This window comes from Mastacembelus armatus, chromosome 4 (assembly GCF_900324485.2).
Source record: "Mastacembelus armatus chromosome 4, fMasArm1.2, whole genome shotgun sequence".
Taxonomy (NCBI): Eukaryota; Metazoa; Chordata; class Actinopteri; order Synbranchiformes; family Mastacembelidae; genus Mastacembelus; species Mastacembelus armatus.
This window is the reverse complement of record NC_046636.1, coordinates 18,782,713-18,805,316: the sequence shown is the minus strand read 5'-3', so window position 1 is coordinate 18,805,316 and position 22,604 is coordinate 18,782,713. Positions and strand designations below refer to the sequence as shown.

The 22,604-nt window shown below is 40.1% G+C and overlaps 4 protein-coding genes and 1 long non-coding RNA gene across 8 annotated transcripts; 3 read left to right on the top strand and 2 right to left on the bottom strand.

Moving 5' to 3' along the window:
• The first annotated feature begins 4,283 nt into the window (after positions 1–4,283).
• LOC113129133 (allantoinase, mitochondrial) lies at positions 4,284–8,698 on the top strand. Of its 2 annotated transcripts, none has more exons than XM_026304939.2 (11): positions 4,284–4,475; positions 4,907–5,058; positions 5,295–5,409; positions 5,508–5,654; positions 5,743–5,785; positions 6,258–6,351; positions 6,440–6,626; positions 6,723–6,861; positions 7,846–8,018; positions 8,093–8,125; positions 8,214–8,698. In XM_026304939.2, exons 1-11 carry the CDS (start codon positions 4,329–4,331, stop codon positions 8,361–8,363), a joined length of 1,380 nt encoding a protein of 459 aa, XP_026160724.1. In that variant the 5' UTR covers positions 4,284–4,328; the 3' UTR covers positions 8,364–8,698. The 2 variants fall into 2 exon arrangements, with proteins under 2 accessions (XP_026160724.1, XP_026160723.1); XM_026304938.2 differs by having other exon boundaries at positions 4,286–4,475; positions 5,743–5,788.
• A 638-nt stretch (positions 8,699–9,336) lies between these two features.
• On the top strand, positions 9,337–12,449 carry agxta (alanine--glyoxylate and serine--pyruvate aminotransferase a). Of its 2 annotated transcripts, none has more exons than XM_026304942.1 (11): positions 9,337–9,777; positions 10,342–10,504; positions 10,738–10,802; positions 10,887–10,987; positions 11,070–11,140; positions 11,280–11,364; positions 11,455–11,553; positions 11,640–11,709; positions 11,801–11,896; positions 12,012–12,140; positions 12,248–12,449. In XM_026304942.1, the coding sequence occupies exons 1-11, from the start codon at positions 9,619–9,621 to the stop codon at positions 12,353–12,355; spliced, it is 1,146 nt and encodes a 381-aa protein (XP_026160727.1). In that variant the 5' UTR covers positions 9,337–9,618; the 3' UTR covers positions 12,356–12,449. The 2 variants fall into 2 exon arrangements, with proteins under 2 accessions (XP_026160727.1, XP_026160726.1); XM_026304941.1 differs by having other exon boundaries at positions 9,344–9,777; positions 10,312–10,504.
• LOC113129138 (uncharacterized) lies at positions 10,504–13,486 on the bottom strand. The gene is made up of 3 exons (XR_003295580.2): positions 13,351–13,486; positions 12,174–12,370; positions 10,504–11,018 (listed from the first exon to the last, which is right to left on the bottom strand). It is a non-coding gene; the product is annotated as an uncharacterized LOC113129138 (long non-coding RNA).
• Positions 13,290–15,256, top strand: dtymk (deoxythymidylate kinase (thymidylate kinase)). 2 transcript variants are annotated; one of them, XM_026304943.2, is made up of 6 exons: positions 13,290–13,496; positions 13,573–13,681; positions 14,105–14,195; positions 14,284–14,481; positions 14,564–14,680; positions 15,123–15,256. In XM_026304943.2, exons 1-5 carry the CDS (start codon positions 13,367–13,369, stop codon positions 14,678–14,680), a joined length of 645 nt encoding a protein of 214 aa, XP_026160728.1. In that variant the 5' UTR covers positions 13,290–13,366; the 3' UTR covers positions 15,123–15,256. The 2 variants fall into 2 exon arrangements, with proteins under 2 accessions (XP_026160728.1, XP_026160730.1); XM_026304945.2 differs by lacking the exon at positions 15,123–15,256 and adding an exon at positions 14,900–15,022.
• atg4b (autophagy related 4B, cysteine peptidase) lies at positions 14,720–22,398 on the bottom strand. Its single transcript, XM_026304940.1, has 13 exons — positions 22,339–22,398; positions 20,446–20,547; positions 20,243–20,314; positions 20,044–20,142; positions 19,802–19,903; positions 19,612–19,684; positions 18,865–18,944; positions 18,298–18,494; positions 16,195–16,273; positions 15,917–16,062; positions 15,715–15,771; positions 15,512–15,605; positions 14,720–15,399 (listed from the first exon to the last, which is right to left on the bottom strand). The coding sequence occupies exons 1-13, from the start codon at positions 22,346–22,348 to the stop codon at positions 15,326–15,328; spliced, it is 1,185 nt and encodes a 394-aa protein (XP_026160725.1). The 5' UTR covers positions 22,349–22,398; the 3' UTR covers positions 14,720–15,325.
• Positions 22,399–22,604: the final 206 nt, after the last annotated feature.

Below are 22,604 nucleotides of genomic sequence, written 5' to 3'. Positions count from 1 at the left end.
GGGAGCCAATGAAGAGAAGCCAATATAGGAGAAATATGATCTCTCTTGCTAGTTCCTGTCAGGACTCTGGCTGCGGCATTCTGGATTAATTGGAGGCTTTTTATTAAGATATTAGGACATCCAGATAGTAATGAGTTACAGTAATCTAGCCTTGAGGAAACAAACGCATGGACTAGTTTTTCTGCATCATTTTGAGACAGGATGTTCCTAATTTTGGAAATGTTGCGCAGGTGAAAGAATGCAGTTCTAGAAATTTGTTTTATGTGTGAGTTAAAGGACATGTCCTGGTCAAAAATAACTCCAAGGTTTTTTACAGTAGTGCTGGAGGCCAGGGCTATGCCATCTAGAGTAGCTATAATTTTAGAAAAGTTATTTCTGAGATTTTTAGGCCCAAATATAATGACTTCTGTTTTCTCCGAGTTTAAAAGTAAAAAGTTACTGGTCATCCAAGCCTTTATGTCAGTTAGACAGGCTTGAAGTCTGGTTAACTGGTTTGTGTTAACAGGTTTAATAGATAGATATAACTGAGTGTCATCCGCATAGCAGTGGTAATTAATAGAGTGCTTCCTAATGATATATCCTAAAGGAAGCATGTACAGGGTGAACAGAATCGGTCCTAGCACAGAACCTTGTGGAACTCCATAACTAACTTTTGTTCTTGTGGAAGGTTCATCATGGACATGACAAAACTGGAATCTGTCCGATAAATAGGATTGGAACCACTTTAACGCTGTTCCTCTGATACCAATCACATGCTCCAGTCTCTGTAATAAGATGTTGTGGTCAATGGTGTCGAATGCTGCACTAAGGTCTAGGAGGACAAGTATCGAAACAAGTCCATTATCTGAGGCTAAGAGAAGATCGTTGGTAACTTTCAACAGTGCTGTTTCTGTACTATGATGTGCTCTAAATCCTGATTGGAAATCTTCAAATAGTTCATTCCTATGTAAGTGGTCTGATAGCTGCTTAGCAACAGCTTTTTCAAGGATTTTAGAAATAAATGGCAGGTTGGATATTGGTCTATAATTAGCCAAGACACCTGGATCAAGACTAGGCTTTTTGAGTAAAGGTTTGATTACTGCAGTCTTAAAGGCCTGTGGTACGTAGCCTGATACTAGAGATAAATTTACCAAGTCCAATAAAGATGAGTTCATTAATGGCAGGATGCCTTTAAGCAGTCTAGTCGGGATGGGGTCCAAGAGACACGTTGATGATTTCGATGAAGCAACTACTGATGTAAATTCAGAGAGATCTATAGGAGAGAAGCAGTCTAAACATAACTGAGGTCCTACAGATGATTCAAGAGCTACTGTAGTAAAAGATTCATTTATTGCAGGTATAGGAAGCATCTGCTGAATTTTATCTCTAATAGTTGTGATTTTATTTGTAAAGAAACTCATAAATTCATCACTGCTGAGAGCTAAGGGAACACTGGGCTCAACGGAGCTGTGACTTTTTGTCAGCCTGGCTACAGTGCTGAAAAGAAACCTGGGATTGTTCTTATTTTCCTCTATTAGTGATGAATAGTATGCAGTTCTGGCTTTACGGAGAGCTTTTTTATATGTTAGTAGACTGTTTTTCCAGGCTAGAAAAATTTCCTCTAAGTTTGTGGAACGCCACTTCCTTTCCAGCCTTCGTGATGCCTGCTTTAAGGTACGAACATGTAAATTATACCATGGGGCTAGTCTTCTCTGAATCACTAACTTCTTTTTCAGAGGGGCTACAGAATCAAGCGTTTCACGCAGTGAGGTTACAGCGCTGTCAACAACATGATCAATTTGGTAGGGAGTAGGATTAAGGCAGCTGCCCTCCACTATGTTTATACTTGGCATAGATGCAAATAGAGATGGAATCATTTTCTTAAATTTATTAACAGCGTTGTCGGATAAACATCTGCTGTAGTGGAATTTTCTTCCAGACGCTGCATGATCCATCATTTTAAATTCGAAAGTTATTAAAGAATGATCTGACAAAACAGGATTTGGGGGGAAAATTATTAGATGTTCAATTTCGATGCCATAGGTCAGAACAAGATCAAGGGTGTGATTAAAACAGTGGGTGGGTTTATTAACGTTTTGAATGAAACCAATTGAATCTAATATAGAATTAAATGCAATGCTGAGGCTGTTATTTTCAACATCTACATGAATGTTAAAATCTCCCACTATATTGACTTTATCTGATCTAAGCACTAAATCAGACAGGAAGTCAGGGAATTCAGTTAAAAACTCTGAGTAAGGAACAGGTGGACGGTACAAAATGACAAGTAGAACTGGTTTTTGTGTTTTCCAGTTTGTATGTGAGAGACTAAGAGTGAGGCTCTCAAATGAGTTATAACTGTTCTGAGGATGAAAGTTTAATAATAAGTTTGACTGGAAGATTGCAGCTACTCCTCCACCTCGACCTGTGCTTCGAGGAACATGATAATTTTTATGACTGAGGGGGGTTGATTCATTCAGCATATTCATCCTGCTGTAACCAGGTTTCAGTAAGATAAAGTAGGTCAATTTGGTGATCAGTTATCAAATCATTTACTAACAGAGATTTAGAAGAAAGGGACCTAATATTTAATAATCCACATTTGACAGTTCTGTTTTTCTGTTCAATAAGAGGAGTGGTCTTAATTTTTATTAAGTTTTTATGAATAACTCCTCTTCTGTTAACTTCTGATTTGTTTGATTTATATGTTCGAGGGGCAGACACAGTCTCTATGTGGTTTGAAGGGGGCGGCGGCTCTAAGGAAACTGCAGAGAAGCGTTTTAGACTGAGTCTCTGCATCCCGGTCCCCACCCTGGATTGTCAGGCTTTAGGTCGGCTAAGAAACTCGGCCAAATTCCTAGAGATGAGAGCTGCACCATTCAAAGTGGGATGGATGCCATCTCTCGCTATCAGACCGGGTTTTCCCCAGAAAGTGGCCCAATTGTCTATGAAGCCCACATCGTTTGCTGGACACCACCTAGACAGCCAGCGACGGAACGACGACATGCGGCTAAACATGTCATCGCTGGTCAGATTGGGGAGGGGTCCAGAGAAAACTACGGAGTCCGACATTAATTTAGCAAAGTTACACACTGACTCAACATTAATTTTAGTGACCTCCGATTGGCGTAATCGGGTGTCATTGCTGCCGACGTGAATAACAATTTTCCCATATTTCCGATTAGCCTTAGCCAGCAGCTTCAGATTTGACTCGATGTCGCCCGCTCTGGCCCCAGGAATACATTTGACTATGGTCGCTGGTGTCTCTATTTTCACGTTCCTGACTATGGAATCGCCAATTACCAGAGTCGGTTTCTCAGCGGGTGTGTCGCTGAGCGGGGAAAATCTATTAGAAACGTGAACAGGCAGGTGATGAGCCGTGGGCTTCTGCTTAGGAGTATATTTCCTTCGGACCGTCACCCAGGCTAATTCTCCGGGCTGCTCCGGAGCTGCCCTTGGACCGCTAACAGACCCTGAGCTCGGTGGCTCCACACCAGCTAACGGGGCTAGGCTAGCTGGCTTTTGTTCGAAGGTGCGGAGCCGCGCTTCCAAATCAGTGATCCTCGCCTCCAAGGCTAACAGAACCTTACACTTAATACAGGTATCATTATCGCTAAAGGAGGCAGAGGAATAACTAAACATGTGGCACACCGAGCAAGAAAGAGAGGGAGAGGCCATGTTAGCAAGCTAACTAGCTAGCTAAGCTAACCGGTAGGCCAACGAGCGCTAAGTCAGGAAATAGCAACAAACACCGGTCAAAACAGAAAGGTACCCGACCAGCACCGGAATGCAGCAGCCAGTGAACCGTTCAAAGTCTAGCCGGTTCCCAGGTGTGCCAAACCACAGCTAGTCTGCCGCCAGTCTGCAGACGAACCACACAACACACACAACACGACACGCCTGCAAGACAAAAGTGATTCGCTTACCCGGATGTTCAGCTCTTCCTGTGAAGTTGGTTATAGCTAACTGCTTGCAGACTGTGACCAGGAAGTGGGTCCTTGTACAAGCTTTGGAATTTCAATTAAATACTTTTGAGACCAACCAAACTCTCCTCTACTAATTCCAATAAACGAACATGCTGACAAATGCGAATTAATTTTTCTGTCATTTGGTGGATTTCAGCTCTGCCTGTAGGTTATTTAATGTTTGGTAGTTTTAATTTAGAACTTGGGGTAAGATAAACAATATAAAAAATTTTTAAGCTATATGTAGTAGATGTGCTGAACTAAACTTCAGCATGTCACACAGATAAGAAAAGTCAACAAATGCTTATCCTTTGCACTATTTAGTAGGAGGTGGTGCCTAAGTAGTAGTCCAACTAGTGTGGAGAGTCCATTGTACTCATTAACATGGAGCTGGGCACAACAGTTTGTGCTGTGAGGAGTAAGAGGGTACTGATTGGCAACGAGGTCTGTCCTGCTGTCATCATAATAAAGGATGAGAAAATCCACCAAATACTCTCAGACAGCAAGTCCTCTGGGGATGTTGGCTGTGAGGTAAGCTGGCTCAGCTGTAGAGAGGTTGGTGTGTCGCCAGGTGCTGTGTGTGTTTCAGGTATCGCCCCCTCGTTGCCAGTGACGTCTGCGTGAGCACCTGTTACCCATCTACCACCAGAAGGAGGCTATAAATACCTGGAGAAGGGAGTCAGTAGTGGTAGGGGTTGGTGGTTCGGTGTCTCTTAGATTGTCCGTGTCTTCTACCTAGTGTGGTAACCACACTGTCTTACCATAACCCCTTCCTGGTTACCCATGTGTGACGTAACAACCGCAGTCTGTGGACATGCAGTCTGTGGACATCACGTTTTAGTATCAGCTCAGCTCGGAACCTCGGCTGATGGCAATGTTTTAACTCTCCTATTATTATATTTGGACTTAAATGCACCATAGACCGTGTCATTGTGAGTGACATGACCCACCTGTGATTGCAGGTGTTGGATGTGGGTGAAAGTGTGGTGATGCCAGGCATCGTCGATTCTCATGTTCATGTGAATGAACCAGGCCGCAGCTCCTGGGAGGGATTCTGGACTGCCACCAGGGCCGCTGCAGCTGGAGGGGTGACGACGATCGTAGACATGCCACTGTAAGTTGAACGTTAGTTAACATGTTATTTGAGCAGCTCATACAAGTAAGAGGATGTGAGGCTTCCATTACATTTTGTTCTGACAACATTTTCTGTCTTATGTATTATGTATAGAAATTCATTTTATATCTGTGTAAATTTAGTTTCATCACTGTAAAAACAAATTACTACAGAATTGCTCCAGAAGGCAATAACATTTTGAGAACTGTTGATGGTATTTTCTTTCCCCCCCACAGAAATAGCATCCCTCCAACAACTACACTTGATCATTTTCGTGAGAAGCAGCAGGAGGCAACAGGAAAGTGTTTCGTGGACACAGCCTTCTGGGGAGGGGTGATTCCTGGCAATCAGGTCCAGTGGAACAGCTTAAGACAACATGAACACATTTATAGCAAGACTGTACTGAAATAGGTCTAATGCAGACACGACCAACGGATGTCTCCCTACAGCATGAACTTCAGCCCATGATCCAGGCTGGAGTGGCTGGGTTCAAGTGTTTCCTCATCCACAGCGGAGTGGAGGAGTTCCCCCATGTGACCGACTGTGATCTCCACACAGCCATGAAGCATCTGCGTGGCACAGGAAGTGTCCTGCTGGTAACTTACAAACTGCAGCATCCATAACATTGAGCACAAATAAAATACAGTAATGTAACTGAAACACCTTTTGCTTCGCCTCTTCCAGTTTCATGCAGAGGTGGATGTTCAGCATACAACACACGATCCTGGTGGTAACAAGAATTTTACACTACAGCATAATTAATCAGTGTTTATGGCACATTGTGTGGTTGTAGTCACTTATAAGTCTTAATAATGTTTATTATAAGCCTTAACATTTTTTATGTTAATTCATCAAATCACAAAAACAATACTTTTACTTACCCCTAGTAGTATTTATTTTCCACTGTTTTCATTTTTCACAATAAAAGATGTTTGGAAATGTGCGTTTTGTAATTTGGGCAACCCTTTAAAGAAAATTAACCACAAATTTGTCACGTATCCTCTTTGTATTTTACTTTGCTAGGATATCCTAAAAATTTAGAAAATTAAGCCATTTTACCTTTAAGATCATTAACTAGCAAAATTATTTCTATCTACTAATATTATCCACAATCAAGGTTTATAATAACAATAATTGGTTTTTAGTAATAAATGCTGATACCAATAACTACTGATGTTCCAAATGTCTGTCCATGTTAGACCCTTGCCAGTACTTCACTTTTCTGGAGTCCAGGCCAGATGTCATGGAGGTAGAGGCTATTCGCACTGTTGCAGAGTTGTGCCTGCAGTACCAGTAAGAACATCAGTATAGTAACAACTAGAATATGATTCTGGGTAGGTGTGCTTCAGAGTAGCACTGATGCCAAATGTCACTACTTCAGGGTGCGGTGTCATATAGTTCACTTGTCCTCTGCAAAGCCACTAAAACTGATCCAGAAAGCACGACAGGCTGGAGCTCCCTTAACGGTGGAGACCACTCATCACTACCTCAGCCTGTGTGCAGAGAACATACCTGCAGGTGCCACACAGTTCAAGTGCTGCCCCCCGATCAGAGGATCTATTAATCAGGTAAACGGAATAAAACGCAACACAGATGAAATCTTGACTTTCTTTAACAAACATAAAACCAGGCTGCACTTAAGAGAGTTGATTGTGCCCCACCAGGAGCAGCTTTGGGCAGCACTGAAAGATGGACAGATTGACATGGTAGTGTCTGATCATTCACCCTGTACCCCTGATCTGAAGAAACTGGACAGTGGAGATTTTACTCAGGCCTGGGGAGGAATTTCTTCACTACAGTTTGGTAACTATATAGATTTTTTTTTTTTTTTTTGTATTTTTTTGTATGTTGTATTCCAATGATCTTTGACAGTACATTTTTACATTCCTGCACAAAAGGTTCCACACACCCAAATCAATGGATACATCAACTACACAATTTCCCTAAATACTCTGCTGTGGATTACCTGCAGAGAATCCAACTGCAATTGAAATCAATGCTATACATGTTCAGTATTAGGGCCTGCAGACAAAGTCAATATTTAACTGGCGAGAGACAGAGACAAATATTTCCCATAGAAACTAATGCACACGAAAAGAAAGCTAAGAAAAAAAATTAAAATTGGTTGTATATTTGCAGGTGCCTGTCAAACATAAACCCATATACATGTTGGTTAATGTCTGATGGATCAAGTGTGAAAAAGCAAACTGTTGCTAATATGCAAACTATATTAATTCAGTAAGGTAATAATATGTCAAAGCTGCAGCTAGAACTTTAACAATGCATGCTAATTGGCTACATTATGTCATGCTTAATCACAGACAAAAGTACTATACTATATATGTAGTATCTGAATTGAGTAGATTGAGTGTCACTGCACATCCATTTGTTTACCTAAATCAAACATAGCCATGAATTTATTATTTTGTCTCTATGTGACAAATCCTTTGCTTTTTAGCTAAAGGAGACGGGAGTATATGTTAATTTTATTTGAGGTTTGATTAGTTTCCCGCTTCCCTCCTCCACCTCATAATCCTTTCACACACTGGGCAAAGGTTCCGGGGAGGTAAACAAGTTTTGAGGACAGAGCAATCATTTACCGTTCTGGCACTATGGTCAAAGTCTGACACCAGAAAGAAAATGATCCACAGTGTTTGAGTAGAAGTTTTTTACTGTATCATTGTGAAAAACTGGGGAAAAACTCCATAGAGCTTTTCATATTTGATTTGGTTCCCACTCAAATAACTATTTGTATTTTTTTTATTTTTTTTTTTTTACAATTTGCAGGTTTGCCTCTGTTCTGGAGCTCAGCTAGTAAGAGAGGCTTTCAGCTGCTTGATGTGGTACGGCTTCTCAGCCGGAAACCGGCCCAGCTGTGTAGTCTTGACAACAAGAAGGGCCGCCTTGCCCCCGGCTATGATGCTGACTTGGTCATATGGGATCCAGAGAGAGAATTTAAGGTTAATATAAGGACTTCATCCCATTAATAATCCTTAAGCACTGAATCCACTTGATTTCATCTTCTATTTCACAGATTGAAGAGGGAAGCATACACCATAAGAACAAGGTAGTTAAAATCCTTAAGAAATACTTGATGAAACAGTGGTATGATGGCCTCAGCCCAGAATTTTGACTTCATGATTGTGTTTGTGCAGCTAACGCCTTACCTCGGCATCACACTGCAAGGAGTGGTGTGTGCCACCATCCTCAGGGGCCGGCTGATATACAGAGAAGGTTCCTTCTGCCCTGAGCCTCTGGGGAAACATCTCCTCATCCCTCAGAGGAAAAAAGAAGGCCAGCTGTGAAGCATAACAACACACTGTAATCATAAACCTCAACACGTCTGACTTCTAGTCTTAGCTGATTCTGCTGATAAGAGTGAACCATGTTGTTTTCCTCATTTCTCTCACACCTACTAAATGGTTCTCATTATATTTTATGAACTAATCAATATTATATTACAATTTCCATTTATGGGAGACAGCATGTACCTTTTCATAAAGTCCCAAACATATCTAGAAATGAACATAAAGGCCAATTAACGAACAAAATATCGGAACTAATAGCTCATAAAAAAGCCTTTTTCAGTTGAATACAGCTATTTAAAGTGTTTATGGACACAATAAATGAATGCTTTTAATTACTGTGTCATACATAACTATGCCCAGCACGCATGCAAATGAATATACCCAAGATCTGGAATGTTGCCTTTACACTTTTGAACAATATTCCAATTCATCCAATTACACAGCTCACTCATTCTGGTTTCTGAACATATTTGAATCTGCCAATTATCTCAATATCCTGAGGAACAATATGATTCCATCTGAAGCAAGTTGTTATATATTATTCTGGGTCATACCTTTATTTATTATACACATATGTATTTATTCCAGTAAATATAAAACATCCTCTTATGTAAAGAGTAAAGCTCTTCAGAGACCTGAGAGTGAATGTGCAACATTTAAAAAGATCAGTTCTACATATTATGGAGAAACTACACATTTGCCTCTTATTACATACAGTGTCAGAAGTAATAGACCACTGTTTAGTGTGACAGAAGAACCAAAACCATTAGACTTTCCCACCCCTTCTGACACTGTTTGAACTTTTAAATATTTAAGTGAAACCTGCTGTATCAATATAATGGGTTCCTACCGATCAGAATCTACAGTTAATAGACTTACAATACAGTAAAGTTCATTTACACTTGTATGTTGCAGTAAACACCTGTTAAAATTCAGCCGTAGATCATTGGGGCAGTGCCACAGTTAAGGCTGAGACTCTGGAGAGACAGCAGTCAATGATTAACATTTAAGGGCATGTTATGTCACTTCCTTATCTTTAAAAAATCGGAATGCATCAAGCTACTCAAGCTCATTTGAACTCAAAAAGCAAAGGAGTGTTGAAAGACCAGACGACCAGAAAGAGATAAAAAAAAATGTGACGCACTCCTGATCTAAGGACCTCACTGGTCAGACAGAGTGGAGAGTTCAGCTGAAGCTTTACTTCACCTCATTCTTGTTGTGGTTTTACTGCAATTGCCACTCTGCTGGAAACATGCCATCTCTCTCTGTACTGCCACCAAAATGCCTGCAGAAACCTCTGCTGGTTCCACATCGTCACATGTTTGGACCAGGACCTTCCAACGTTCCTTCTCGCATCTTGGAGGCCGGGGCCAATCCTGTCATTGGACACATGCATCCAGAGATATTTGAGGTAAAACACAAATTACGTATTTCCAGGATGAGGAAATTTGACAGATTTTTTTTTTTTTGCTGACAGTTATTTTACAGATTAAGATTTTATGACCAAAACATTTTACAGAGGAAGCTACACAACAAGATATACTGTGCAATAAATAAAGTTAGCACTTTTACAAATACATTTTGAAAGTAGGACTTTCACTTAAAACAGAGGATTTTTACAGAGGTAAAGGAGGCAGAGCTCACCACTGGAACTGACTAAACTGCAACTGCCGCATGTCATTTTTGAAAAAAAAAAAAAGACTTTCTTCAACTTTATTCACCATCCTTGAACCTGTGTCCCTGTAGCATGTTTGGGTTTATGCAAGAGTGATCGAACTGAAGCTCAGGTTTACATATTTAAATGCACTGTTCCTCACAACCAACAAATCAGTGGTGTGATTCCAAGCTTGGTTGCATAGATTTAGAAGTTTGCAGCCCTTTGCTTACTGAATAACACAGCGTAGCACAGTAAAAAAAAAAAAAAAGTATTCATTTTACGTTTTAGATAATGAATGACATTAAGAGTGGAGTCCAGTATATGTTCCAGACTCAGAACAACATGACGTTAGCTGTGAGCGGCACTGGCCACACTGCTATGGAGTGTGCCATCTTCAACACAGTGGAGTCTGGGGACAGCGTGCTGACTGCTGTAAATGGCATCTGGGGAGAGCGAGCAGCAGAAATGGCTGAGAGGATAGGTAAAGTGGGGTGGTATTGTCAACAAACTGTATGAAAGCCTTTTGGTTAATGAGCTCCTCAATAATTTCTGACTTCCCATCTGTAGCTCTACGACCATTTACTCATTCTGAGGGTGTAAAAGTTCACACACAGACCATACTTATTAGATAGGACTTGTTGACAGTAATAAAATAGATGAAATAACAATTTTCAGCTGATCCACACACACAATAATTTCACATCTTTGCAACAGGTGCCAGAGTAAACACCATTGTGGCACCTCCCGGTGGCTTCTTCACTAATGCAGAAATAGAGCAGGTACTGTATCCTAACACTTCAGTTATCAATTACTAATTTCTGTGTAAGTTACAGTTGGATTTATAATACTGTTATCTCATCTAGGCCTTATCAAAATACAGGCCCGTCCTGTTCTTCCTTGCGCATGGGGAGTCTTCAACAGGAGTTCTGCATCCTTTAGATGGCATCGGACAGCTGTGTCAGAGGTAAAACTCAAGACATCTGGCACGATCACATCTGTAATAAAGGACAAGCAGGCGATAGCTGTGTTATGATTTGTGCCTTTAGGTATAACTGCCTGTTTCTTGTCGACGCTGTGGCTTCAATAGGAGGAGCACCTCTACACATGGACCAGCAAGGTTTGTGTTAAATCCTGACAAGTGTTTCCAGTCTACCTGGTCCAGCCGATAGAAACATTCATTGTGCCTGTGCTGTGTTACGTGATCTGTTTTGATTACACCAAACATAGATGTCTTTTGTGAATATCTGCATTGACAGGGATTGACATCCTGTACACAGGCTCTCAAAAGGTTCTGAATGCTCCTCCAGGTACAGCGCCCATATCCTTCAGTGAGCGAGCATGGTGAGAAAAAAATGTATATATAGGCCCTATAGGTATGTATATTTAGCTTTTCATAACGTACATGTGTGTAAAGAAAAACTATGTCCACAGCCAGAAAATATTCAGCCGAAAGTCAAAGCCTGTGTCATTCTTCTTGGATTTGAATTGGCTTGCGAACTACTGGGGTTGTGATGGCAAGCCATCCAGAGTGTAAGGCACTGTTTCACATTTCAAACTGCTGTCTCATTTTTAGCCACACCTGCACATTTGCTGTATCACCCACTTGCTCTCTGTAGATACCACCACACAGGTCCAGTCACTGCCTTTTTCTCTCTGAGGGAGAGTCTGGCTGTCCTTGTTGAAGAGGTGGGATATTCGTTCTGTATAGATAGCCATTAAGCCAATAGTATGGTGACAGAATATAGGCTGGCATTGTGCTTGCTCTTGTTCAATGCAGGGTCTGGAGAATTCATGGGAAAGACATCAAAAAGTGGCAGAGTATTTCCATACTGGCCTGGAGAGTATGGGACTCAAGCTTTTTGTTAAGGAAAAAGTGAGTTTCAGGTTTTACTACAATCATGTCATTTTTATAATAACCTGTAGAACATTTAAAAATAAAACATAAATAAGGCAAACATACTAATTCTGATTTAAACTGTCTTTAACAGAAAGCAAGACTGCCTACTGTTACCACTATTGTTGCTCCTCATGGATATGACTGGAAAGAGATCACATCCTACATCATGAAAACACATAATATAGAGATTTCTGGGGGGCTTGGACCATCGGTTGGATTGGTAAGAGAATATCTGTTTATATTAGTTATTTACCAGTAGCATATGCCCATCAAGAAGTTGTTTAAGGTGTGCATAGACTAAATCCCAGATGTTTGTGGTCTGTCCAGGTACTGCGTGTGGGACTGATGGGATGTAACAGCAGCAAGGCCAACGTTGACATGGTGCTGGGAGCACTGAAAGATGCTCTGAAGCATTGTCACAAGAGCAAAGTGTGACGTTGCTGCTGCATGCTGTAAAGACAAAGCTGAATCAATGTTGCTGACCTAAGGGAGAGACCATGTGTAACAAATAAATGATTATTTTCACTAATGGGTTTGTCCGGCTGAGTCAGTACCTGAATCTTTATAATGCTGCTGTTTCTTTTGTCAACAGCAGGTGCCAGTCTGTGACCAAAACCTTTACGAACTAGTTTGGCTCTTAATAATCAGTCAAATATAAACTGACATGATAGTATTTCACTCCTAACAGCATATTTCACATGTTCATCAAAGAGCCCCCTTTCCCAGCTCCTTACAATTTTAAATCAGTAAGATTCCTTCCTTTTTTGTCAGTCATATTAAGAATAAGATAATAAGGTATAGCTAACTGACCATTTAAAAAAGAAGCGTAAATTCAGCACTGTGCATTTATTTATGTGTACTCCTTTAATTTAGTTTATCTACTTTTTAAAAAACATTTTCTTTATTCATCCACATAAGTTAAAATTTGGCAAATTCCAAATATTTTCAAACATGAAATGAAATGTAATTGTGTTTTTTTTTTAGGCTTGTCCTTGAAATCTTACCAATCCCATGAATAAAATTAGTTTCATTTTATCTTTATAGTGTTCATTACATTTGATTTTCATAATCATTCTGATGTCCTTCATTCCCAATGACTGCATCCTGGGATAAAACAGCTGGACAGAAAATGTATGATTAGCAGGTGTGAGGTTTATGTTGTAAACAAAAGCAGAGCATGTATTTATGGATTGTCTTTTTAGAGAGATGAACACTGAAAGAAAAGCTGGACAAGGAAAAGTTAATTTTAATGAAAATAATAGAAATGAAATAGAAATGAAAGTCGTGTTAAGGTCTGGGCTATACTCCACTTCAGATGGTGGCGCTAATGCACCATAAATTGTTTATCTACGACAATAAATCAGAAAAAGAAGAGCCAAACAGGAACTATTGCTGTCTGAGTTAAGTAAAAGGCGGGTAAAAGAAGTTACCTACTGGTCGCCAATAATGGCGTGTAGAAGAGGGGCGCTCATTGTGCTGGAGGGAGTGGACAGGGCCGGGAAAACGACGCAGTGCAAGAAACTGGTCCAGGCGCTGCAGCAGAGCGGCCGAGCCGCGGAGCTGATGACATTCCCCGGTGAGACCCCAAACTCTGACACTAGTCCGGCTGCAGCGTTAACGTTAATATAACCGGCTCTGCTGTGTTGGTGCAGATAGGACCACAACAATTGGACAGCTGATCAGCGCTTACCTGGAGAAGAAAAGTGATTTGGAGGACCACACCGTGCATCTGTTGTTCTCTGCAAACCGATGGGAAATGGTGTAAGACTTAGCGTCACTGTTATTAAAGCATGGGTTAAAAAAGTCTGGCCTTCCTTTTTAATTTCATGGAGACCTTAGAAGTACTTTGGTTTCTACGTATTATATATTTTCTTATTGCCATAAGCAGGAAAAGACCAAAATGAACTGATTTATCGTAGTAACAAACAAGTTATAGCCAACGCCTGATACATTCCACATCTGTGCCTCAGACCTCCTTTTCTGTAGAGAAACACAAGCCCCACCCAGCCACACACTGTTGACTAAAGCAGCAAAACTGTTTGAGTAACACTTGTCAAAACTAGTGCTCATTTGTTCAAGGAATTTAGTCAAATGGACACAACTTTGAGTAATAAACTTATTGTAAACATCTGTCAGTAACAGCCTGTGCCTGTATTTTATAATGAAAGTAGTCTTGACTCACAGACCTTTGATGAAGAAGAAGCTGGAGCAAGGTACCACACTGGTTGTGGACAGATACGCCTTCTCTGGAGCTGCTTTCACCAGCGCCAAGCCAGTAAGTTTTTTTTTTTCTTAGCCTTTGAAATGCTCCATCCATGGGACAGAGGAGCAGCAGATAACTTGACATGTCCTGTTTTCACCAGGGTTTCTCTCTGGACTGGTGCATGAAACCTGATGTGGGACTGCCAAAGCCAGACCTTGTTTTGTTTCTGCAGCTCAGCCCCACGGAGGCTGCCCTTAGAGGTCAGTTTGGTGAAGAAAGGTATGAGACCAGTGCTTTCCAAAAGGCAGTTCAGCAGAAATTTGAGCAGCTGATTAAGGATCCTTCAGTCAACTGGCAGGTATGAGCCGGGTCTGGAATGTAGATTTATTCCCATAAATCAATTATATGCAAAGTGTCATGATCTAAATGGTCTGTTCTAGGTAATTGATGCTTCACAGAACGTTGAGGATGTGCACAGGGACATCACAACCCACAGCCTTAATACCGTCAACAAAGCTCAGAATCTTCCAATTGGAGAGCTATGGAAGGAAACTTAAAAGAAATGTGGGTGAAAGCTGTTAATAAATTGTCACCTCTTGAAACATCTGATTTTATTTAGTTTTAGTCCTCTTACATGTCTTTTTTTCACCTATATATTGTTGATTAAATAAATAATCTTCAAATTAACTAGTTTATATGTTTAAACTTGGCAAGGATACTTTGCATGAACAATTAATACAACTTGTCTGTAGATTTGACTGAATTTGGTTTCATTGCAGGCTGTTACAGACTTCAGTTAGTGACAAACTGCTTAAGCCATGGGCATCATGAACCATTGTTTCTATACAACATAAAATTGTTATGGCAATTTTACTCATGGAATCAGGGAAAGGCACCATATCACTTCAGAATAAACATTTAAAGTGTTAAGACTCAAATGGAAACGTATGTGAAGATGTGCATACAGAATTTATCCTGAGCTCCTGCTACGATTTCCACCAGGCAGTCTCAATGTTGGATACAGAGCAATCAGAGGCTGTTGAGAAGAACGCTGTGTGACACACACTGACTACACCATTGGAGCTGGACTGGCTCAAGAGGTCTCCAAATAATGTTGATCCCCTCAGGGTTCCCTTCTGATACAGAGAAGAGACAGCGAATTGCCTACTGTTGAGAACAGTAAATCATTGTTCGTAAGTTCCTCACAGGGATAGAATCTCAAACTCTTCGTCTTCTGAATCAAAGAAGCGCTCCAACCGATCAGAGTCTGAGAAATCTGTGACAGGATTGTCAACACATGAAAGATAAAACAAAAAATAGAAAATAAAAAATGTATTAAACAAACTTTTTGAATGGGATTTTGAAAACAAAACATGCAGTCTGTTTACCAGGAGTAAGGTTAAGGGCATCCACGCTGACAAAGTGAGAGGGCTGACTGTCGACGAGTTCAAACATGGGCAGGCCCCCTCTGTTGCAGGATAGCTAGAAGAGAAATGCCATCACTTCATTATCCAGCAATTTCTCTAAGGTGATGCTTTATTTAACTCGAATAAACAGGGAAGCAACAAAACAGTACTGCTGAGAGACCTACCCTTCTTATACGCATACACCAGTCATCAAACTCATCCTCTGTTCTGCAGAAGAATCCCTGGCAGACACCAGAAAAAAAAAAATCAGCTATGGACCATCTGAGCTGGCGTAAAGGTTTTCAGCCTGCTCACATACAGGTGTCGCAGCAGGCCTTTGTATAAGAAGCAAAGCTGAGTGCTATAATCCCTCTCTGCCATTCCTACCACTGCAATGGATGGGTCCAGTTCACAGATGTGCATGCGACAGGGTGGGTGCAGACAATGGTATGTTTCATCATTAACTTGGCCGTCTTCACACGGCTCCACTGCAGGCTGTGTGGTGTGTGGATCTAAATAGATGAGTTCCTCTCCTGAGAGAAAAAAAAGAAGAGAAAAACATCTTCAGAAACAGGACTGGTAAAAATAAAAATAATATGGTAAACATGAATTTGCTTGGAATGACAGTTGGGTGTTTATTTCACAAACACAGAGACTAGACATACCAACATAACCAATGAAGTAATGGGCACTGTTGGGTTTGCCCCCAATAACGCCCAGGGATTGAGGCAGCATGAAGCATTGCTGTGAAGAGAGACAAGAGGGTTTATCTCACCCCGGCTGCAGCGGCATTTGTCTCAGTGTTCTTTAAGTATAAATTTTATCCAACGTACTACAAACTAAATATACCTGACATTACTGCCAAGCAACAGATTTTCAGTGTATGTTTGATTTTCTTTAACTTGCAGTAAGACTTCGTGAACACACTGTGATTACCATAGTTACCACATATCATGTCAATAAGGGTGAACTTATTAGCGGTTTCTGAACTGAACATCCAGCAGACACATTGCAATATTAGCATTTACCTGGAGTCACATTTCTGGCCAACTGATAAATGCACAGCAAGTCCAATATTACTGAACTTTGGTGGGGACCCCTGAAGAAAACATTTGGCTATTTAGTTGCTAAATGTTGACTTCGTAATGATGAATTTTGTTTGGTCCTGACCAGGTAGTGTAGTGGGTTTTTACAGAATTTTTGACTCAACACATCTCAGCAGATTTTTATTTGAGTAAGAAAAATTGAATACTATACAAATATTTCATCCATTTTAGAAGCTCACAGATTGTTAGCGCTAATGCTGTCTTTACCAAATCGTTGCATGTACAGCACGTAGTGTCTTGTGCCAGACTCACGTGTGTCTATACTGGGCATGCGCTCACTCACGCACTGGAAGTGCTTTGTTTACAAAAAGCAGACAGAGGAGGCCACAGGAACACCTGGGACATGGCGTAAAAACTATGGCGTAAAAATCACACAGAACATGCCTTGTTCGTGCCTTATGGCATGTAACCCATGGATGAAGGGATGGGTGTTAAGTAGGACTTTCAAATGAGTGAAAACACAACAGCTTTCTGCCCTATGCAGAATTGCATCATAAAATCCATGGTAAAACACACTTTAAAAGAACTGTAAGGTCAGTTGGATTAATATAACAAATGACAGGTTGCATTTTAACGGTATTTACTTGATGTATTTCTCTATTGGTGGAATTCTGTAGAATATTGTGTTCCAAGATAATATAACAGCTGCATTGATGCTAAAAACGTGTAGGTCTGGTGTATTTTTTCTTCAAACACAGAAAACTGATCAAGAATTGATAAAGAATTCAAGTGATAAGCAGAATCGATAATAGTATCAATAAAATCTTATCAATTCCCATCCCTACATATACACTATCAGGTCGGCATTATCACAATATATCCAGCATATATTTAGATTTTTTTAACCTATAATAGAAAAGAAGTGAAATTGTCATATAGTGGGAAGAAGATAAAGCTGTCCATTCAGTATCCACATGGTTGTTTATGTAAATATCAAGATAACATACTGTACTTTGCCTAAGGATTTAGCTTCCCCCTTTAAAGGTGCTTAAAGTTTTAAAGTTTTCTGTATAAGAAATAGTTGTCAGTCCATCCTTCTGCAGCCACACAATAATTTGCAAAGGGAGGCAAATGGTCTGGTAAGACTGGTAAGACTTAAAGCAAGTGTGTGAAACTTTGGGGACAACTTGCATTTGGGTAAATATTTTCCTACTGATTTGCGGTGCAAGCAGAAGTTATGTCTGTACTAGTTTCAACTTTAGGCCATGAGCTTTGTTTCATACACTGTTTAATGTGCTAGTTTTTCTTTTACCTTCAGTTTTTTCCAAAAATGTCCAAGAAGGCTAGATATAATTGGCACCTTCCTCCTGCTTCCTCAAAATACAATCAAAGATCTGCTTTTAAAGACGGACATGCTGCTAAAATCTTCAACATTTCACTCATTCACTCACGCTGCTTGTGGTGTGAAAAGACAAAGACACATTTTACGAGAAGGACTGGCCCCATCTACTGCATTGGCCGGATATTGATATTAGGGGCTAGAATATCAATATTGTATTGTTTTAAAAAATACTGTTATATATCCAAATATCATTTTCTTGCACAGCCCTAGTTGATTTACTTTCAATTTTTGTGAATGTCAAAGTTGAGTAGTTTATTAGTGTGACATTTGCCATCATCCCTAAAAACTATTAAACTAAGTACAAGAATATACACACTGACCTTGAGCGTTTCAATGTAGGCCTCATTTATATCGCTCAGGCCCAACCTTAGGGGGATGAGAAGTACCAGAGGTTTCCAGAGAGCCATCTCCTCCTCAGCCAGGGCACATGCTCCTTCCAGGCAGCCATTGAGCTCCCCGACACCCTCTGGTTCTGCACAGGCTCCTGCAGCATCTAGCCATGGCATACAGAGACGCTCTGCAGTAAAAAAAAAACAAAACAAAATTACAAAAGTACTGTAGTCTCTATAATAGTGAAACATGTATTAGGTTCAATTTGCTTTTTATGTTAAGAAAAACTACACTATACCAGATAAACATTCAGTGGGGAGTAGACAGAACTGACTGAGAGGCATGTTTTGACAGACATGCACTCAGCTACTTGCTGTTTTAGTCAGACAGACCCAACAATCTATCTGATGGAAGTTTTGCACTTAGAAAAAGTTGCAATTTTTGTATGGTCCATACTTTAACCCAGTGTGCTGGAGTGACATTTGAACTTGTTATGCTTTTGAATGACAACAGGAGAAAAACACTCAAATACAAAGTTGCAACACAGCCGCACTCACTGATTTCCTCAATAACCACAGTGTTGTCCATCGCCACATGTACAACCAATCGGCTCCATGTATCAAACACTGCCAGCTTCCTGCAATAAAGACAGCACATTGAACCAGACATTTCCTTCTTCCTCTGAATATAGAATGTTATCTTTGCTTTAACTGTTTAGAGACAATTACAAGAAAAAGACAGGACAGTATTTTATGAACTGAACTGAAGGCCTCATATTGTCTTGATCACACTGACTAAATGACTGTTGTAGAAAACTTTTACTAATTTGGCAGACTCTATTGTGCAAAGCTTTTACCCGGCAGATTCTTGTTTATAGTGCAAAATCAACACATTCAGCATTCCTATTTATAACAACTGCTGCAATATTTGTGCAAAAATCAAAATAGAACCAAAGATATAAAATTACATAAACCAGCACTGAGGTGATCGGTCAACTGGTTGACAGAAATTCTGTACTTCTGGTGTTGTTTGTATCATGATCAAGCACAAGGATGTACATGAAAGTGTTTTTGTTTGCAGGAAATCTCTCCAGGGTACCTTTAATGTAGACTAGGTTATAAGGGAAAATGCTAATATTCACAGATTCCATCTGTACAAATGTAAACATTCACTACTTATGGCAAATACAGGTTTTTAAATTACCTCAAAAAATCATCACTACAGTTAATTAATAATAATACTAATCACTATATGAAGTCTGAAAATATGAAATCTGGAACCAAACAGAACTTCAACTTTCTTACTTTAGAACCTGGGCAACTGTGTTTGGTCCATACCACTGGCCAATAGGCTTTCCCTCTCCAACTCCCATCTGGGCTGCAGCATTTAGGAACAATTAATATAAAAAAATAAAAATGATTTTATTCATACAGTTTCAGGAGTGACCTAATTAGTCCATGATATAACTGTAAGGGTTTGAGGGTCACTACTTACCAATTTGATGTATGGAATAATAGCTGTCTTTTTTGTCAATGAAAGCGTTGAGAATACTGACGTACTCTTCTCTTTGTTTCTGGCCTCTGACCCATCTCCAGTCTGAGAACAAAAAAACAGTTATATAGCCTGCATAAAACAAACTCTGTTTTGTTGTATTCTACTCACAAGAGAAGATCTGTTAGTGTCAAAATAGACATCTAGATATTTGTGTTTTCTATGTATTTTTAAAGTGATCTTACCTCTGCCTAAATGTCTACACATCAAGGCCTCTCCCAGGATCATCTGGCCACATCGTAGCATACACCCCCATCCTGTATCAGATGTTGGTCCTGTACCACCTGTAACATGATCAGGAAATATCTTTGAGATGGCATTGTAACTACAAGTGAAAACCCAAGTGACTCAAATCTCATCAATTCATATTCGGTCTCCACTTACCAATCGGTGGGAAGTTTTTTCTGTATGTGAACCACAGTCGTGAAGTGACATCTGATAAAATCTCATCCTTCTCTATATTAAGAAGAGAAACCCAATATAACAATCTGTCCAAGCAGTAAAATGTTTAATTGCTGACACCGTACTTTGTATCAGAATTTTCATTTCTCTCTGTCTCGCATACACTATTGATTCCAATGTCCTACCTGTGAGTGCATTGTATTCTTTCCCCAAGATCCACACAGGCTCTGAGGTCTCAGGAAAATCTTCAAACTCTCCGAAACGAAGTGTGTCGTATGTCAAGGTAGCTGCAAAAGAAGTCATGAGTAAGCTGCTGGGCAAACTGCTCATAATCATCATGTTATTGATCACTAGCCATTTGTTGCACTTGATGAAAGCGAAGCACTATGTACAGAGAGTAAAGATGGTGTATCCATTAGATGCCTGAGAAGAATGTGAGCCACAGCCAGATGTGCATGTTGCATATTATGCCAGCTTTAAAAAGCACCTGGTACAGCTGGTAAACCCATGCCTGTATAGATGAACCTAGAACTCATTTATTTTGGAAGGAATCAGATCTAGAAGTGATTTTCCTGTGGGATAATTGAAGTACCAAGTTTGAATTTTGAAAATAAGCCTGACAAAGTTAAGAAAGAAAGTGAGACTTGTGAGAGACAGATTATAAAAACAGTGATTAAATTTGTTGAAGCAGAGACAAAGATGGGTATAGCTTAAAAAAAAAAGGCCAAATCCTACATTTCCCAAAATATTGCTAGATAGTGTCATTTCCTGAACCCTGGCCTTTCCTGTCATATAAATCCTCACATATTTCCAACTTCACAACCCCTTTGTTGTAATTCAGACTCTTGTTATAAATTTGTAGTCTTCAAGCCCAAATCAAGATTATCCAGGTGACATTGCTGTGAGATCTATAGGGTTATTTTCCCCAGGCTTCAATAATCACACCCAGACAAACAGCAGACATTTTAAAGCAGTTTTCACCAGCTGAGTAGCACTTTCCCCAACAATGTGAACTTTATGTGTAATATCAGTGGAGCACACCTTTAATAACGAAGGACACACACATGACAACACACAGCCAAACTCAAACAAACTTACAGCTGTCTGAATCTGAAAAACAAAAAAACTTCCTTGAGCAATGAGCTGCTGGTAATAAATAAATAAATAAGCATGAGCTTTTAGGAAAGAGTGATGGTACAAGCCAACCACACACACTAATAGTCTGCATATGCTACTAAGGTAGGAAGTACTGGGCTGAAAGCCAGGTATAAATTTGGGCATAACAGTAATGGACACCATTAGATTGCACAGTTCCTCTTGAGAAAAAAAAAGTAGTTTTAAGGTTAGACAGCTGCGCCTTTTATTAACACAGGAAAGTGTGTTTTAAGCTCATATACGGATCTTCCGAGGTTTATGGCAACATATATGACCACGACTTACATTGTTAGCTGCACTCAGAAAAAAGTTGACGAGCTAACGACAGTCAGTTACTCAGCTTGACAAAGAGAAGTGTTATTACAGTTATTGTTAAATAACGAGGGGGCACATTTTCCGTGGAAAGATAATCAAACACGATATTATTAGTGCTATTACTTATTAGTACGTGATTCTTGCCTCATAACTGACAGGTAAAACCTGTTAGCATCCCCGGTGCGACAGATGTGATGGTGACAGTGCATTGGCTGGGCGTAACATAACGTTAGCATAAACAGGCGAACCAAGGGTAGAAGGCGAATTATTGAGAGTGAATTTTAATAGTAACACACGACTGTAAGACAGACGACACCTGCACGCCGTCTCTGAAGTCTTACGGCCCTACAGCGAGCTGTCACATTTAGCGACAACAGCAAGCTAACGTTAGTTAGCAGTTAGCTTTAGTCATCACTTTAGCAAGCTAACGTCACCGAAGCTACAAAAGCGATACGGTCTGAGTTTGGTTTCTGGGACTGGCAATCCTGTCAGGACACAGCAGGAGATGTCTTGCCAGGTACGAACAGTGATGTTATGATCATTCTATAGCTACTTTAGCTTGATGAGGGGAAGGAAGAAATGTTATTTTACTCTAAAATCTCGTTTACCTGCATCCATCCCGACGGTGGTCAGCCTATGTTGTTTGTTGTTCTCTGCACTCCGATCTGCTGGACCAATAGGAAGAGAGTCCTGCTGAGGAATTCGCAAAGGGGCGGGACTTTTAAAACAATATCCAATGAGATCTGGAAGAGGGGGCGCTTTATTCCCTCATCTGGCCAAGCACTTACAATAAACGTTTTTTGGGGTTTTTTTGCAAAACAAGTACACAAGGAAAACATAAAATAGAAGTCATAACAATTCTCAAATCACGATC